Source organism: Pelophylax lessonae (assembly GCF_965119305.1).
Source record: "Pelophylax lessonae genome assembly, chromosome: 5".
NCBI classification, from domain to species: Eukaryota; Metazoa; Chordata; class Amphibia; order Anura; family Ranidae; genus Pelophylax; species Pelophylax lessonae.
This window is the reverse complement of record NC_138772.1, coordinates 541,008,973-541,026,375: the sequence shown is the minus strand read 5'-3', so window position 1 is coordinate 541,026,375 and position 17,403 is coordinate 541,008,973. Positions and strand designations below refer to the sequence as shown.

The window sequence follows — 17,403 nt, the reverse complement described above, 5'->3', positions numbered from 1 at the left end:
AAGCACTCCCATTTTTCCTCCGTGTTTTTTGTTCCCAGGGTTTTATCCCATTTGATATTTTCTAGCAAAGAGCGCAGTTTAGGGAAGTTGGCTCTTTTGAAATTCAATGTCCTTATTATTACCCTTGTGTTTCCTATTACTATGATTTATACTGAAACTAATTGACCTATGGTCACCAAGTTGCCCGTATTTCTATATCCGTGAGCAGGTCTGTATTGTTGGTAATCAGTAGGTCAAATACCGCATGTTGTCGTGCATCCACCATCTAAACCCATAAAATTGTCCTGCAAAACATTTAGGAACTGCCAAGCCTTGGCTGAATCGCGGTTCCTTCTGCCAAGTCTATATCTGGATAATTAAAGTCCCCCATTATAATGACATTTCCCATCCTTGCTGCCAATCCTATCTGTAAAAAAGGAGGTCTGCCTCCCCCTCCTCCCTCTGGTTGGGGGGCCTATAGCATACGCCCAATATTACCTTCCTTTAAGTTCAACCCATAGGGATTCTGCCTCATCCATAGCTCCATTAATATTGTCCCTCATATTTACCTGTACACTGTTCTTAATATACAGACATACCCCTCCCACTTTTTTACCTTCTCTATCTCTGCGATAAAGGGAATACCCCTGAATGGTCGCCATCCAATCATGAGAGTTGTCGAACCAAGTCTCGGTTATCCCCACAAAATCTAAGTACTCCTCAAAACATCAGCAGCTCCAGCTCTCCCATCTTGTTGGCCAGGCTTCTGGCATTGGTATACAAACCTCGTAATTTTGACCGGTTGCATACCATATCCTTATTTGATATTTTTAGGTTGCTCTTGTGATTTTTCCCCATACCCCACCTTGGATTTAGGAACTCTGAACACCCTACCACTAATGTTCCCATTTGTGCCCTCTGAATCTTGCTCCCTGCTGGCCAATTCTACATCTGTACCCTACCCCCCCCCCCCCCCCATCACCTAGTTTAAAAGCCCCTCTAACTTTTTGGCCATCCTCTCACCCAGTACGGTTGCATCCTTGCCATTTAGGTGCAATCCGTCCCTACCAAAGCGCCGGTGGCCGACTGAGAAGTCGGCCCAGTTCTCCAGGAACCCGAAACCCTCCTTACTACACCAGCTCCTCAGCCACTTGTTAACTTCCCTAATCTCCCGCTGCCTCTCTGGTGTGGCTAGAGGTACAGGTAGTATTTCAGAAAATACTACCTTGGAGGTCCTACTCAACTTAACGCCCAAGTCCCTGAAATCATTTAGGACTCTCCCATCTCCCTCTGCCTATGTCATTGGTACCCACGTGTATCATGACAGCTGGGTCTTCCCCAGCCCCGTCCAGTAGTCTGTCCACCCGATCTGTGATGTGCTGAACCCGAGCACCCGGTAAACAGACAGTTCGGCGCTTACGGTCTTTGTGACAGATTGCACTGTCTGTCCTAAGGATCTAGTCCCCTACCAACAGCACCTGTCTTTCCTTTCCCTTTCTCCCGGCCTCAATGGAGGGGGTTCTTCCCCTGGCAGCTTGGGGCCTCGCTCTGCTCCAGCAATGCTGGTCCCTGACTGGATTCCCCAACATCACGCAATGGGGCGTATTCATTGGGGTGCCCCAGCCCAGGACCGGGCTGTCCTTCCTGATAACCTGGCCTGTAGCTGGTCTCTCCCAGGCTAGAGGAGGTTGTGAAATAGAAGGGACACTATCCTCTACTTGCTGAATCAGCAGCAGTGTGTCCCTGGAAGCAGTTCATGTCCCTGGGGGAGGAGGATGGAGTTCTAGTATTGGATTTAGGACACTGGTGTCTCGAACCCCCACCCCACAAACACACTATCTTTGAGACCAACGGTTGGTCTCTAAGGGGGGGGTTTGCGTATATAAAGAGTGTTCAATGTTCCCACACCTTAACTGAATTTTAAAAATGCAAAGCAGCTTTCCCCTTATAATTATAATAACTGCTTCCAGCTTACCCACAGTACATTTAACGGAGGTGGGTGGCACAAGCAGGCTGGATAACGTACATGTACATCATCCAGCCTGTCCTGGGTTATGACGAAACATGTAGGCGGAGCTTGGCTGGCGTGATGGTCGACACACCAGAGGACACGGCGGCCATCTTATTTGTTTTCAGGACAATGCATAACACCAGATGAGCGTTTTTACATTGGAGATTGTTTAAGTTGCCAATTTAATTTACATTACTAACTTACTACACTATGAGTCGTCCTTCCTTTTGCCCTGATCTGAGGTCTGTTGCTCTCTAATATCGGGCTGGGATCCTAGGATCGTTGTGTGGACTGTGTGTGGACTACACAGGAGACTGTTCAGTGTTTGTTAGACGGACCTTTGTAATGAGGGTCAGTCAATTCCGGTAAGAGGCTTTGTTATCTCGGTGAATGGTGGTGGTGACCCCTGGATTGACATCTCTACTGGTAGTGGCCGATTACTGGTCTCCTATCTCACCCTATTATATGGACTTTATGAGAACTGTTCACTGTGTTTGCAGCGCTGCACCCTTTGTTGTCCTGGGTTACGGATGAACATGTGGGCGCTTACTGCTGTTCCGCGATGACACTGGCTACAGCGGGATTTTGTCAGCAGGTCTGGGCCAATGATTTATGGCTGAGACCTGCTATTTAGCTGTAGCCTGTGCTTACAGAGAGGACTTTGTTTACAGGACAGCGATCTTTGTAAGTTTTTTTTTTTTTTTTAAAGGCTCTTAACGTTTTTAGCAGGCTTTTAGATTCAAAGCAAATTTGTCAAGTCCTGCCATAAGGCACATGGAGAAGAATAAAGACTTACTTGAGGTGAAGTTCTGTACATTGCCGCTGAGGAGCAAAGCAAGCTATCGCCCACACTTTAATTTCAATGCCAGTGTGGAACTGTTTATTTCTCATATCCCAGACACCTTGGACAGGAGTGGCAATGGCCTTATTCTGAAAAGAAAACACAGAAAATCCCGATTTGCTTCGAAAAGGCAAACATTTAAAAAAAATACAACCAAGCTCCCATTCCCAACCTTGTTTTTCAGCCACAACACTACAAATCCAGCAAATGTGTAACCTCTACAAACCTACAACTTTCATAAGGGCTTCCTCAAGTTTACTGGTTATTGAGTTGTCACCTAACCCGAATAGAATAAATTTATAAACTAGATCATTAAATGTGTTCGTAGGCTGCTTTTACACTGCTTGCTGCATTTTGGCACAGCGCAGATGTAACTCAGGGTTTCGTGCCGTTAATCCGCAGGTTTTCCCATAGACTACTTTGGAAAGCGTGTTTTGGCTCATTTTCTGAAAGCGCACCAAAAGGTCTATGCTGCATCGTTGGTGCATTTTCAGAAAATGCGCCAAAAATTCTAGACCTAATAGAAATTCTATGGGAAATGGTGGGTTAACCGCACAAAAACCACGAGTACACCTTAGTGCAGCAATGTGCGACAGACAACAGCTACCCAACAGACTCATTTAACTTAAAATTAGCATATTACGCAAATTCATTTATGTATGCATGTGCATATACAGGGATTTCTGCACTGGCCCAAATGAAGATAGTCTGCGTTCAGGAAATTACTTCCTATGGGTTAAATACTAAAAGAACAGACTATGCAGCATTAGAAAATTGAAAGTGCATCAGGTAGTTCTAATGAACCAGACCCTCCCATTTAGGAATTAGCCTGGAAAGGAAAAGCTAAACAATTCCCATGGCAGTACTGTATGAAACACTAAACTGATATACAGCTTCGTAATTAGCCAAGCATCATGGGTTTATGGAATAAGGAGCTAAAACACCAAAATGTGTTACCGAGATGTGGCTACTAGAAACATTACCTGAAATTAAAAAAGGTCTACATCAAAACATAGCAAACGTGTTTTATTGGCACCATGCAGCCTCTTTTTTTTTTATTAACCAACCTAATGTGCTTCTAGCTATGATCTAGCTGATAAGTTACACTTCCTTACAGGATTCTGCAGCAGCTCAATACTTTAAGGATGTAGGTTTTACAGCACCCGTTTCTCTGGGATAAAATGTTTTAAGTTGTCAAGCTGCTAAAAAGGCTCATGCACATGGCTGCAAAATAAGCTGCAATGAGATATACAACAGATCCAAATGTAGCTATGCTATGGGGTCCATTCACAACTTATCCTATAAAAACAACATTTGTTTATTCCTTCCTTTAAATAGACCAGGGGTCTTCACACTTTCTAAACTAAGGGCCAATTTACTGCTCTCAGTGGTGGATTGGGGGTGGAGTAAGTAGGAGCAAATAATGCCCAATCATTGCCGTCAGTGTGAGGAATAGTGCCCCATCACTGGTGTAATAGGGAACAATTTTGTGGGGTCAGTGAGAGGAATTATGCCCCATTGTTGGTCTCAGTGGATGGAATAGTTCCCAAAGTGATAGATAAAAAGGTAAGCAAAGGGCTGTATCCAGCCCCCAGGTCGAAGTTTGGAGACTACGGATACAGACCATATTTAATCTTGCATGCATTAAAACATTTGTGCTAATATGTACTTGCATACAGTGTTTATGGTAAATATACACTAAAGGCCCTGAATACCAGAGGGCATTAAGCACTTTCTTATCCTCCACCCTAGGCACTAATTGCATCATCAAGATTATACATAGGATCTTGCTGCCAGACATGTGCATGAGCTTACACGACACTGTGGTGCTAGAAATTTTTTCGGTAATTAAATTGGAGCAGCTTTCCGTAGGCATAATACATCCCTCCAATAAGGCTTACTTTTCCATCAGACTCTGACATGCCAGGTATAAATAAATGACTTAACTGAGCAGTTATCAGTTCAAACAGAACATACGTTAGACTGTGGTTACATGTGTGCTTTATAACAATGGGATTGAGAAATGAAAAAGTTTTTATGGTGGAATTCTGTATGTATTAATTTTAAAAGACTCGGCACACCGGAAGACCGACTCAAACAGCTGACCTTCCAAAATGGTGCTTTTCTTGGTGATGTTCCCCACTTTAACCAAAGTTTAACTTGGTCTCTGCAGGGCAAAATTAACAGGTTCACCTAACTGCCACCCTTCCCAACTGCATATTCACCATCCCTTTGCTCCCCCATCGTCTGTTTAAATACTCGGGTTCTCTCTATGCCTCCGTATGACAAGTGCTGGATGCTGATAGGTAAATTTCATATTCCTTAATGCTGGCCTCACAAACATCTAATAAAGTCTCCAATATCCTGGCTATTCTGGTAACATTTAGCTAAACGCATGTGATTGTAATGCGATTGTTGAGGTGCCTATATGAAGCCAGCCCACTCTGTGCCATTTTCCTTAGATGCTCATACTTCTGAGAGTGGGCTTGACCATTTCATTAGGCATGCGTCTGTCTGATTACCTGCCCATGCTGTATGAAAAGCAGGGGGACTCCATGGCATTAGCAGCATCTTTAGTTAACTTCCTGCAAACCGGCGTACCTGTACATCGGCTTGAAGTGGTTGTACCGGGGTTGATGCCTGCAGCCATCACCCCGGTACCATTTTTTTTTGAGCCAGTGCTTGGGTTTCTACTAACAACCGATGCGGCTCAGCAGCAGCACAGCAGTTATCACAGGGAGAGGACACCCTGGGAGTGAGTGACATGCAAAGTGGCAGCAAAGTGACAGGGGAGGGAAGGCAAGTAAGAGCAGTAAGGGGATGGTGGCAATTTAATGAACCTGCTATTTTGCCCCCCAAAAAAAAAGTTTATAACCCCTCCGCAACACACATTTCTCTATGGTTTTCTTTTTTTAAAAAGCTAGAAAGTAAATAACAAGTCTTCATCTGCTAGAATCAAGTTACTTTTCTATTTGGTGTAAAAAAAATGCTGCTGCACTGTAATCCCAACCAGTGCTGTTACCCCTGCCAGAGTTATCATGCTGGACTACAGAAACCCCTCATTAAGATTAAACGGACAAGGCTGACACTGCTTGTGATTTTAGTGCATTAAAGACCCAGGGTTGTCAGCTTAAATGGGAAGAAAGGAAATTTTTCAACGGCTAAAACATAGGAAAAGGTGCATGTACTGCAGAAATAAACGGAGTCCGCTTTAAGCAATGGGCTATTAATGACTATTCAATCATTCGTCTCTTGCAAAATCATGAACTAAAAATTTTGTAGTAATTCTTTTGAAATTTCTACAATTAACTAAGTGTAGCCACAGTTTAAGTAATGATCCACAATAAAACCAATATTAAAAAAAATATATATAAATCAAGCAGACACTCAGCGACAGATCAGCACAAGCATATTAGATCATTATATGAAGCAAAGCAATGCCAAGACAAGCAGCTCACAGCACAGAATAAAGATCAAGAACCATTGAGATGTCTACCAAGGGAGCATTTGGCTCTTCCCATACCCTGCCTCCGTATAGGATTGAAGGAGGTTGAAGGACTCTTCCGGTTACATCCGTCATGTCGTCTTTTACCATAATACCGAATTCCCGTACAAACGGATCGGTATTAAAACTTGCACTGCGCATCTGTAAAAGGACACAAAATAATATTACTGAAAAAGCAATGAGACAGGAGAAGACAAGAACCTCCAAGTCAATGAAAATTTGTAAATTTTAGGCAAATGTGGCAAAGTAGGTGAGCTCAAGAAGTTTTGGGTGCACTTTTACAGAAAGAAGCAACCACTTGTTTGGGCAGTATGTGTACATTACAAAGAAAAAAAACAAAAACAAAAAAAAAAAAAAAAAACAGAAAATTAAAAGTGGATGGAAAAAAGAACATAAAATAATTAAACAAACTGACAGTCCCATATGAGTCATAACCAACAATTGGTCAGTTACATGTTTTAAGGTCAATTTAAAGTGGATCTACCAGAATATATTAGGAGGGCCAAAGTGATTTTATATAGTGAGTGTAGATTCACACCAGGAGTCTCCAAATTTACTAAACAAAGGGCCATTTTTCTGGTCATTCAGACTTTGGGTGGCCAGCAGAGAAAATGTCCTGAAATCAGTGGGATTAAACAATGCTCCATCGTTGGCATTATGAGAAGAAATAGTGCCCCGTCATTGGTGTCAGTGGGAGCAATAGTGCCCCGTCATTGGTGTCAGTGGGAGCAATAGTGCCCCGTCATTGGTGTCAGTGGGAGCAATAGTGCCCCGTCATTGGTGTCAGTGGGAGCAATAGTGCCCCGTCATTGGTGTCAGTGGGAGCAATAGTGCCCCGTCATTGGTGTCAGTGGGAGCAATAGTGCCCCGTCATTGGTGTCAGTGGGAGCAATAGTGCCCCGTCATTGGTGTCAGTGGGAGCAATAGTGCCCCGTCATTGGTGTCAGTGGGAGCAATAGTGCCCCGTCATTGGTGTCAGTGGGAGCAATAGTGCCCCGTCATTGGTGTCAGTGGGAGCAATAGTGCCCCGTCATTGGTGTCAGTGGGAGCAATAGTGCCCCGTCATTGGTGTCAGTGGGAGCAATAGTGCCCCGTCATTGGTGTCAGTGGGAGCAATAGTGCCCCGTCATTGGTGTCAGTGGGAGCAATAGTGCCCCGTCATTGGTGTCAGTGGGAGCAATAGTGCCCCGTCATTGGTGTCAGTGGGAGCAATAGTGCCCCGTCATTGGTGTCAGTGGGAGCAATAGTGCCCCGTCATTGGTGTCAGTGGGAGCAATAGTGCCCCGTCATTGGTGTCAGTGGGAGCAATAGTGCCCCGTCATTGGTGTCAGTGGGAGCAATAGTGCCCCGTCATTGGTGTCAGTGGGAGCAATAGTGCCCCGTCATTGGTGTCAGTGGGAGCAATAGTGCCCCGTCATTGGTGTCAGTGGGAGCAATAGTGCCCCGTCATTGGTGTCAGTGGGAGCAATAGTGCCCCGTCATTGGTGTCAGTGGGAGCAATAGTGCCCCGTCATTGGTGTCAGTGGGAGCAATAGTGCCCCGTCATTGGTGTCAGTGGGAGCAATAGTGCCCCGTCATTGGTGTCAACAGGAATGGGAACAACAATGCCCCATTGTTAAGGTCAGTAGGAGGAATAGTACCCCAAGGGCTGGATAAAGGCTAGCAAAGGGCTGCATCTGACCCACAGGCCACAACTTGGAGACCACTGATTTACACTATAGGTCCCAGACTTTATGAAAGTTAGGATGACAATAGATCTTCTCTTTAGTTGTTAAAAAAAAAAAAAAAGAATTTTCGATTTTTGTTTAACACAAATGTTTTACTTAACTCTGCAGTTTTAGTTTTGCACAGAGTGGTCCGGATCCTCCTCTTCTCTGGTACCTCTTTGATGCTCCTGGCTCCTCCCTCCTGTCGAGTGCCCCCACAGCAAGCAGCTTGCTATGGGGGCACCTGATAAACAGCTTGTTGCCCATTCAGACAGAGAGCTGCAGTTCGGACCTACCTCATGACTCGTGGAAATCGCTGGGGCTCAAGTATTAGGAGGTGCTGGGGAGGGCTGCTACACAGAAGTTTTTTTTTACCTTAATGCATAGAATGCATTAAGATAAAAAACCTTCTGACTTTACAACTGCTTTAAAGCGGTAGAAAAGTCTTAATATAAAAAAAATAAAAAATAAAAAATGTCTGGGCCCTTGAAGATTAATGCCAAATGTGCTAGTATGCACAACAAACCCCTTCCAGCAGGACATGGTCACTGCTGCAGCACTTCCATCTTCACCTGGTCTTAAAGAGGAAGTAAACCCTCCTCTGCAACTTTTACCTATAGGTACTGTAAATATCTCCTAAACATGTACCGTTTAGGAGATATTTACCTTAAATGCAGCCAGTGACCTCACTGGCGCATGCGCTCTGAAGGAACACTCGCTGGTGCCGTTCCTTCAGAGCCAAGTGCGGTGACCGTCGGCTCCCTCGCACATGCGCGGGAGAGACGTCATCGCGGGTCCGGCCAATCAGATGGCCGGATGCCGCGATTCCGGAAGACGGGCGACTGAACATGTCGCCCGTCATACAGGTAAGTGGGCGGTATGGCATACTAGCTCATTATGTGTTTCTCTTTCAGGTTGGAAAAAATAAAGAAAACATTTTGAATGAGTTTACAACCACTTTAATGGCCAGGCCGCGATGACATAAATCGCTATGCTCTGCATTCCATGACACAATGACTTTGAAGAGTGACGTGGTAACTTTGTAAAGGCACAAGGAGAGTAGTCACTTGCTTCCAAAAATCAGCTATGATGAAAGAATTCAAAATAGGGTGCTTAAAATCAGCTTGGGGCTGGGTACAGAATATACAGCAATATGGCGGCAATAAGTCCCATTTGCTCTTTTAATAGTTTTGAGGATGTGGACAGGTCACTTAATAGTTCTAACCAAGAAACAACTCTTAGGGTACAAGCCTTAACTGGCCTATGAGTGCTTTATTCCACAAGCATGTAGACCTCCCGGATGACCCTTTATGTGAGGGTACACCTGCTGGAATGCTTTATTTTTAACCATATCATTAAATTCAACTCTCTCACATATGTTTGCCATACATAAGACTACAATTGGGGATAATTCTGATGGTTTCCTCACATCCTTCCCCACTTTTTTTTTTTCTTGGGGGGGGGGATTTTACATTCTATATAGGAGCTGGATGAAGCCCAACTATTTTTCTTTTCCTGTGTCCCCCTCATTTTATTCTGGGCTTTAGGCATGCTGTTTGGTCACCTCTAGGCAATCCCATCACCTAATGTAACTCAAGAAAGCATTTGTACGAGTTGGGCTGAATAGTATGCATGATTAATAACTGCCGGCCCTCATATTGATTACTCTATTCTATTTATCAGACCTGTCTTCCTTGTGAAGACTTGGTGCATTTCTATGTGAGGCTTCCTTGGCCCCGAGTGGGCAGAGAGAACTCAAGCTTTGGCACCCTCACCTGGTGGATCTCTGGCGGCACGCAGTAGCAAAGTTGTTCTCTTTTGTATTTTACATGATGCGGTCCTGTGTACCTACCCTCTACCCATACGGGTTAGTAATACACACTGACGAATGTGTACTTTATCTATGGATATCTGGTATCCCTTTAGTTGTAGATAACTACTTCTAATAATCCTTACCCCAGAAGAAGAAGAAAGTTTTAACATGTCTACTTGGAAAAAGCGTTGGGTAATCTCTGTTCCCGTGACTATCAGTAAACATCAGTAAATTTCCCTAAAAAGCTTTTGATAGGCCATGAGCGTCAAACTCAAATTCATTGGGGGCCGCATAAGCAGTATAGTTGCCCTCCAAGGGCCGGTTGTATCTGTAGGACTGTGTGTCCACTCTGTATTATCATAAATAATTGTCACTGCATTCGATTATTACTGGTTTTAGCAATTTAATAACTACCTCAAAGCAGCTTAGCAGGAATAATGGTAAGCCGATATTCAAAAATGTACAATTATTGTACAATTTAATGAAAAATTTCTTTGGGTAACAGCAAGTATTTTTTTTTTAAAAAACATACAAATATTGCCAATAACTGTTTATTACACACATGGCAAACAAGGCTTTAACTTCGTTTAAGTTTTCTGACTGGATGACGGACACCGTTTTCCTGAGGTCAGTCCATCGATGTCTGGCTTTAGGTCCTGTGCTGTAGCAATCCGCAGAAATCGCATGGAGGTCATCAGTGATGCGTCATCTGAGCTTGGTCTTGTTTTCAGTCAGAAGCTGAACATCTATTCACATAGATAGGTGCTCCCAAACATGGACAGCTTAAAATGGGAGCTGTGGCATCAAAGCAGAGGGGAGGAGACGGTAAGTCGTTGACTGCCACATCCTGGAACTTTGCCTTTAGGCTACTGTTGCACTGAAGTTCTATTAATTCCGTCTGAAGGTGATGTGGTGCACGGTCAACATGGATGTTGAAGGGATTGGCAAAGCTAGTAAAGGTTAAGTGTTATTCGTTAAAGTCAGAAAAGCGTTGTTTGAATTGAGACAGTTCACTTTGGTAGCCAATGGAGCACATGAAAAAGCACCTGGGAATAAGGTTGAGATGCTCTGACAGATAGGGAAGTGTGCAAGACTTTTTTCAAGCTGTGACTTCCATAGGCGCAGTTTCTCCTGGAATGCTGGGATTGCGTCATACATTGTCGTTATGACTTGTTTGCAGCCCTGCAGCCTCTGATACAGTTGGACAAGATGCTCTGTCGCATAACATGGCAAAATCACACAGCCAGTTTGGATCTGACAGTTCAGGTAAGGGCTTCCCTTTATTTTGCATAAAAAGAGTATTTTCTTCCAAAAGCTCAAAAAACAAAAAAATGCTTGAGAACAGTGCTCCTACTCAGCCATCTTACTTTTGTATGGTACGGCACATCTGTATGTTCCGTGCCCACCTTCTTCAAAAATTGTTGGAACCGACAATGATTCAGGCCCTGTGCACGAAGAAAGTTCGCTGCTTTCTTGACTGTGGACATGACGTTATCCAGTTCCAGAACCTTACCACACAGAGCTTCTTGGAGGATAAAGCAGTGATAAGTTACTTTTACCAGTCCAACAAAGTCCGTTCTCTCTCCACATATTGTAGGTGCTCCATCAGTAGTAGTAAGCCCCACCAACTATTCCCAAGGTATGTAACTTAATTTTATATACGGATTCATCCACTACGTTGAAGATGTCCCTCCCAGTTGTTGTCCCTTGCATAGCGACCACATTCAAGAGCTCTTCACTGACACAAAAGTCTTCCTTCACAACTCTAACAAAAATGGCTAGATGAGCTGTATCAGCATTGTCAGTGCTTTCGTCAACAGCTAATGAAAAACGCCAGATAACTGCATGTTTCTTCAGCCAGCTGTATTGTAAGGTTACACGCTAGGTCCCTGACCCGGTCTGTGATCGCGTTTCTTGACAAGCTGACATTGTTAAAAATCTGTCTCTGCTCAGGGCACACCTGCTCACATACCTTCAGCATACACGGCTTTACAAATGCACATTCTGAAAAGCACTTTGAAGCCTGCGCAATTTCTTCACCCAGAAAGTTGGCTTTCACATCTTTTGCTGTCATTTTTGCAAAAATATTCAGTTGAGAATGCAGGGTGCCTTTTAATTCCTGGACCTTTTGTTGCTTATGTTGTTGGCTAAAGGCCCGTACACACGAGTCGAAATTCAGCTGGGAATTTTTGTCCGACGACCGATCTGCCGATTTTCGGCTTGTTAGTATGATGCTTCCGACAACAGACTCCGACTTTTCGGCCGAAAAAAATCTGGTGTGCAGGCTATAAAATTTTTGTCCTCCGTCAAAACACGTTTCATTTTTGTGCAGTCAGTACAGATTTCGACAGGGAAAAATCTGATGAGCAAGACTGGGCATGCTCAGAGAAGAAAGAACACAAAGAAAGCAAACCAACACATGACAGCACTTCTGAAGTAGAATTTTGTCGTGCGGGAATATTCGTGTGCAGTCTAGGCATATGCCAATCAACAAAACACCACTCTGGACAAAAGATGGACGACAGGTCGGCGGAAATTAGTTGCGTGTGTACTAGGCTTAGGGATAGCATATTTGGCTCCACATTTGGCCTCAAAGTGCCGACGTAAATTGTATTCCTTTATCACTGCCACTGCCTCGCAGCAAATAAGACATACCGGCTTGTCTCCATTAAGCACAAACATGCATCAAGTTTGCTTTTCTTGGACATTTTGGGGTGATTTGATTGTAGTTTTTGGGTCCCTATAACTCTGTAAAGTGACATGCAATTGGTCAGTATATCCAAAGTTTACTGCTCCACCTGCCATATTATGCAACCATTGCAGTGCTGTGAAGGGCAGGCGCAGACCTGCTCGGAGCCCACTCACACTCCTCTACCAGATGAAGCAAGCCCGAAAAGGAGAGCCATCGCTGGTATCATCCACAAGATGATATAAATACAATTATAAGCAGACATCCAGAGCACTCCACCCCTCCATACATCAGATGTCAAGAGCCCCCTACCATCAGGAGTCGGAATATACATGTACAGAATGAAGGGTTCAGGAACGCGCTACATAGAGAGTTCAAGATTTATGTTGGTGGGCTACAACTTCAGGGTATAGGCAGCAACCTCCAAAAATGCAGCAGCCTACACAACTGGTTTGAGCTAAAAAACGGTGGCTGGAATATATTAGGCATGACATTTTAAAATAAGTTTATTTAATGAGGTGTGATTTCGGCTTCCTCAGTAATCACTACAGTAATGTTCAGTAACAAAAGCATTTATGCATCTTCCCCTGAGAATTACATCCAGTTTATGTGCCTATGGTTACACCCTCAGGAGAGAAAGTAGATCTGGCAAAGCCATTATAAAACCTCTTACCAATTTACTGATTTCCTCCTGGCGGTCTGGAGCGGAGCGGGCAGTTGCTCGAATCATAGTGGAGGTTTGATTGTCTGTCAGTTTCTTTATGCACCTTTGTCCTGCCACTATATTGCAAACCTAATGAGAGGACAAGGAAAATGACTGCATAAAAATAATATTTTTTTTAATCAAATCACAGCATTTTTTACCAGACAGGGGATATGGGAGGGGGGGGGGGCATATTATACAATGTATGTTGGTTTCTATTATAGGGTTTACCACTTCTTTACAATTATATTTCAAAGTGTAATTGAATGAATGGGATCACATTAAGAACTATAATTAGATTGAATTCTGGAATAACCAACCAATTTTTTTTTATTTTAACATACCCTGAGTAGCTCAGTGTCATCATACACTGGAGGTATGAGCAAGGATTTTTTCTTCCACTTATTGCTTATAACAGTGATGATCACTGTCGTAAGCAAGTTTTAGGTGTCAGGTATGGCTTTCATTCATGCCAGAGTGCATACTATTGCGATCTGTCATTATGGCTACAGTTATTCACATGGAACAAGATGCTGTGATTGGCCCAGGTATTATGTGATGGCTGTGGACCAAAGACAGCATCATAGAAGTAAGCAAAACAGTCAAGAATGGAAGCCATTTATGACAGACTGGAAGCCATTTATGACAGACTGGAAGCCATTTATGACAGACTGGAAGCCATTTATGACCGTGTTTTTTTTACATTGTAATAAAGTGATCGCTATGATTGGTCACATAGCAATCACAGAATACCCCGGCCGCTCACAGCGGGCAAGTACTGTGCTCCATGATACGCTGTGTCCACCAGACACATCTGTCACAGGAGTACGCATCTGCCTTAGCGATATACCAGTACATTGCTGTGCCTGTAGCTGCCACCTGCTTGCAGTAAAAATACTGTGAGTGGGTCGGCAAATGGTTTAAGAAGAGCTATGGAAGATGTTAATCCGGCTTAGGGAGTTCTTGTATGTTGCGGTAAGGCCACCCAATTGAAATAAACGGGCTACAATGCACCAAAATATCCCAAAAATTAGAGATAACCACAAGATTTGTATCTTAACTCGGCACGCTATTGTGCCTACCGAGGCACGTGCATTGTATTGGGTGAGGGTGCCATTCAAAAATGAAAGGCACCACAGCTACATGCGAAAAAAGAATTAGTGTGGCATGAAAAACTTCAGCAATGTAGAAAATCTAATTTCAATTTATTTGAAATTACTCAGATCTAGTACCCCATCATTAGGTTGCCATAGTCCTAGTTAAAAAAAAAACCCTCAGAGAGATTACAAAATACACCAACACAAAAGTAACTTTAGCCTCGAAGGTGGCCACCAGGTCAAACAACCAACTTCACATTCCCCAATTATCACATCACCTTCCCCAATGATCGCAATGGGTAAATTTGTTGTTCCCCACGAGTACCATGCTCACTAAAAAATAACTGTATATTGCCCTTCTGGTATTACCAATCTCGGCCATTTCAACTTGTTGCAGGACTTTAGATCTGTTCAAACAAGAGAGACAGACATGAATTATGGGATGCTTGCCTCGAGAGGGAGGTATGTGTGTTTCTGCTCCTGCCCGACCTGTAAACATGGAAGATGAGGGTAGCGAAGTACTAATTTGTGTCTATCCTTGAAGTACTGTGCAACGGTGCATTCCACCGTTTGCCCACTCTCTTGCTGGAGAGGGAATCTGTAAGGAAGAATGAATAAACACATAAGATACCACTATATTAAAAAAAAAAAAAAAGCTTAAATATATCATTAACAAAACATCTGTGAACAGGTAAAGCTTTCAGGCAATAAAATGCAATTTAAAAATGTATGAAGTAAAAGCTGGAGACACACATGGGGTTTCTGTCACCTCAGGAGAATTAGGGTTGCTGAAGGTAAGACAACATCGAGTGGAGGAAAGGGGGATGGGGAATAATACACATCCCAAGTAGTAGAACGATTCTCTCCTGCGCTCGAGTATAACATAGGATGGAGGGAAGAGGGATACTTCAAACTTGAGTGGACAAGCTTGTGGTCTTGCTGCCGCTTCAAGATCAAGGGTATCGGAAACCAACTAGGAAACAGAAAAGAAAAAGGGGCGCACCGACCTAGTGCATTACCTCTAAAATGTATTAAAAATATTAAAAAGTAAACATTACACTCACAAAGCTGGTGTGTATACACACATAAACATAATAATACACATATAGTCTCCAAGGTAGCCAAGGAACCGCACTGTGCTGAATGGTATGCAGTGTGCCGCATGGGGCTGCTGTGTCTAGGCTGACGCGTTTCAGGGACGAACCCCCTTCCTCAGAGCCAAACCTGGCTACCTTGGAGACTATATGTGTATTATGTTGATGTGTGTAAACACACCAGCTTTGTGAGTATAATGTATACTTTTTAATACATTTTTAGTGGTAATGCACTAGGTCGGTGCGCCCTTTTTCTTTTCGGTTGTTGTTTCCTGGATGGGGAATAATGGCAGAGTTAGGAGGAATAAGAAAGGAGAAGTTGGAAAAGAGAACAGAGTGGGAAGACGACAGAAGGGGGATGGGAATGTGGGGTAGAGTGGAAAGGAAGATTGGGGGGGGGGGCTGGGTGTCTAGGGGAAAAAAAAAAAAAACTTTATATTTTATATACAGGAGCGTCTCATAAAATTAGATCAAAAAGTTAAAATTTCAGTAATTTAATTCAAAAAGTGAAACTCATTTTGTATAGATGCATTACACACAGAGTGATGTATGTCAATCATTTCCTTTTTTCATTTTGACGATTATGACTTACAGATAGTAACACCCCAAAATTCAGTATCTCAGAAAATTGGAATATTACACAAGACCAATAAAAAAAATTTTTTTAATACAGAAATGATGGCTTAGTGAAAAGTCTGTCCGTGTACAGTATAGGATGCACTCAAAGCTTGGTCGGGGTTCCTTTTGCATGAAATTACTACATCAATGCGGCGTGGCATGGAGGCGATCAGCCTGTGGCACTGCTGGGGAGTTATGGAAGCCCAGGTTGCTTTGATATCGGCCTTCAGCTCATCTGCATTGTTGGTCTGGGGTCTCATCTTCCGCTTGACAATACCCCACAGATTCTCTATGGGGTTTAGGTCAGGCGAATTTTCTGGCCAATCAACCAGGTATTGGTAGTTCTTGCAGTGTGGGCGGTGCCAAGTCCTGCTGGAAAATGAAATCAGGATCTCCATAAAGCTGGTAAGCAGAAGGTAGCATTAAGTGCTCTAGAATTTCTTGCTAGAGGGCTGTACTGACTCTTGACTTTATAAAACCCAGTGGACCAACACCAGCAGATGGCATGGCTCCCCAAATGATCACTGATTGTAGAAAATGTTGCATTTCATTTGGAAATGAAGGTCCCAGAGTCTGGAGGAGGAGTGGAGAGGCACAGAATCTAAGTTGCAGTGTGAGGTTTGCACAGTCAGTGATGATTTGGGGAGCCATGTCATCTGCTGGTGTTGATCCCACGGTGTTTTATCAAGTCCAAAGTCATCGCAGCTCTCTAGCAGGAAATTCTAGAGCACTTCATACTTCCCCCTCTGCTGACCAGCTTTATGGAGATGCTAATTTCATTTTCCAGCAGGACCTGGCACCACCCACACTGCCAAAACAACCAATACCTGGTCACATGATCATGGAATCACTGTGCTTGATTGGCCAGTAAACTCGCCTGACCTAAACCCCATAGAGAATCTGTGGGGTATTGTCAAGTGGAAGATGAGACACCAGACCCAGCAATGCAGACAAGCTGAAGGCCAATATCAAAGCAACCTGGGCTTCCATAACACCTCAGCAGTGCCATAAGCTGATTGCCTCCATGCCACGCTGCATGGATACAGTAATTAATGCAAAAGGAGCCCCGACCAATTATTGAGCGCGTACTATAGTAAACCTACTTATAAGTCAACATTTCTCTCTCCAAAAATCTTTATTGGTCTTATGTAATATTCAAATTTTCAGAGATACTGAGTTTTGGGGTTTCACTAGCTGTAAGCCAAAATCATCAAAATTAAAAAAGAAAGAAATGGATGAAATCTATCACTCTGTGTGCAACGCATCTATAAAAAAAAAAAAAAAAAATAATTTATATATATATATATATATATATATATATATATATATATATACACATACACACAT

The 17,403-nt window shown here is 43.3% G+C and overlaps 1 protein-coding gene across 1 annotated transcript in view; it reads right to left on the bottom strand.

Moving 5' to 3' along the window:
* Positions 1-17,403, bottom strand: part of AGO2 (argonaute RISC catalytic component 2) — a 128,958-nt gene that overhangs the window by 32,801 nt on the left and 78,754 nt on the right. Inside the window, exons 9-12 of the mRNA XM_082257415.1 lie at positions 14,795-14,942; positions 13,218-13,337; positions 6,355-6,477; positions 2,787-2,920 (exon numbers count right to left, since the gene is read on the bottom strand). Of these exons, the coding sequence (XP_082113541.1) occupies positions 2,787-2,920; positions 6,355-6,477; positions 13,218-13,337; positions 14,795-14,942 (525 nt within the window). The remainder of the gene's footprint in view (positions 1-2,786; positions 2,921-6,354; positions 6,478-13,217; positions 13,338-14,794; positions 14,943-17,403) is intronic.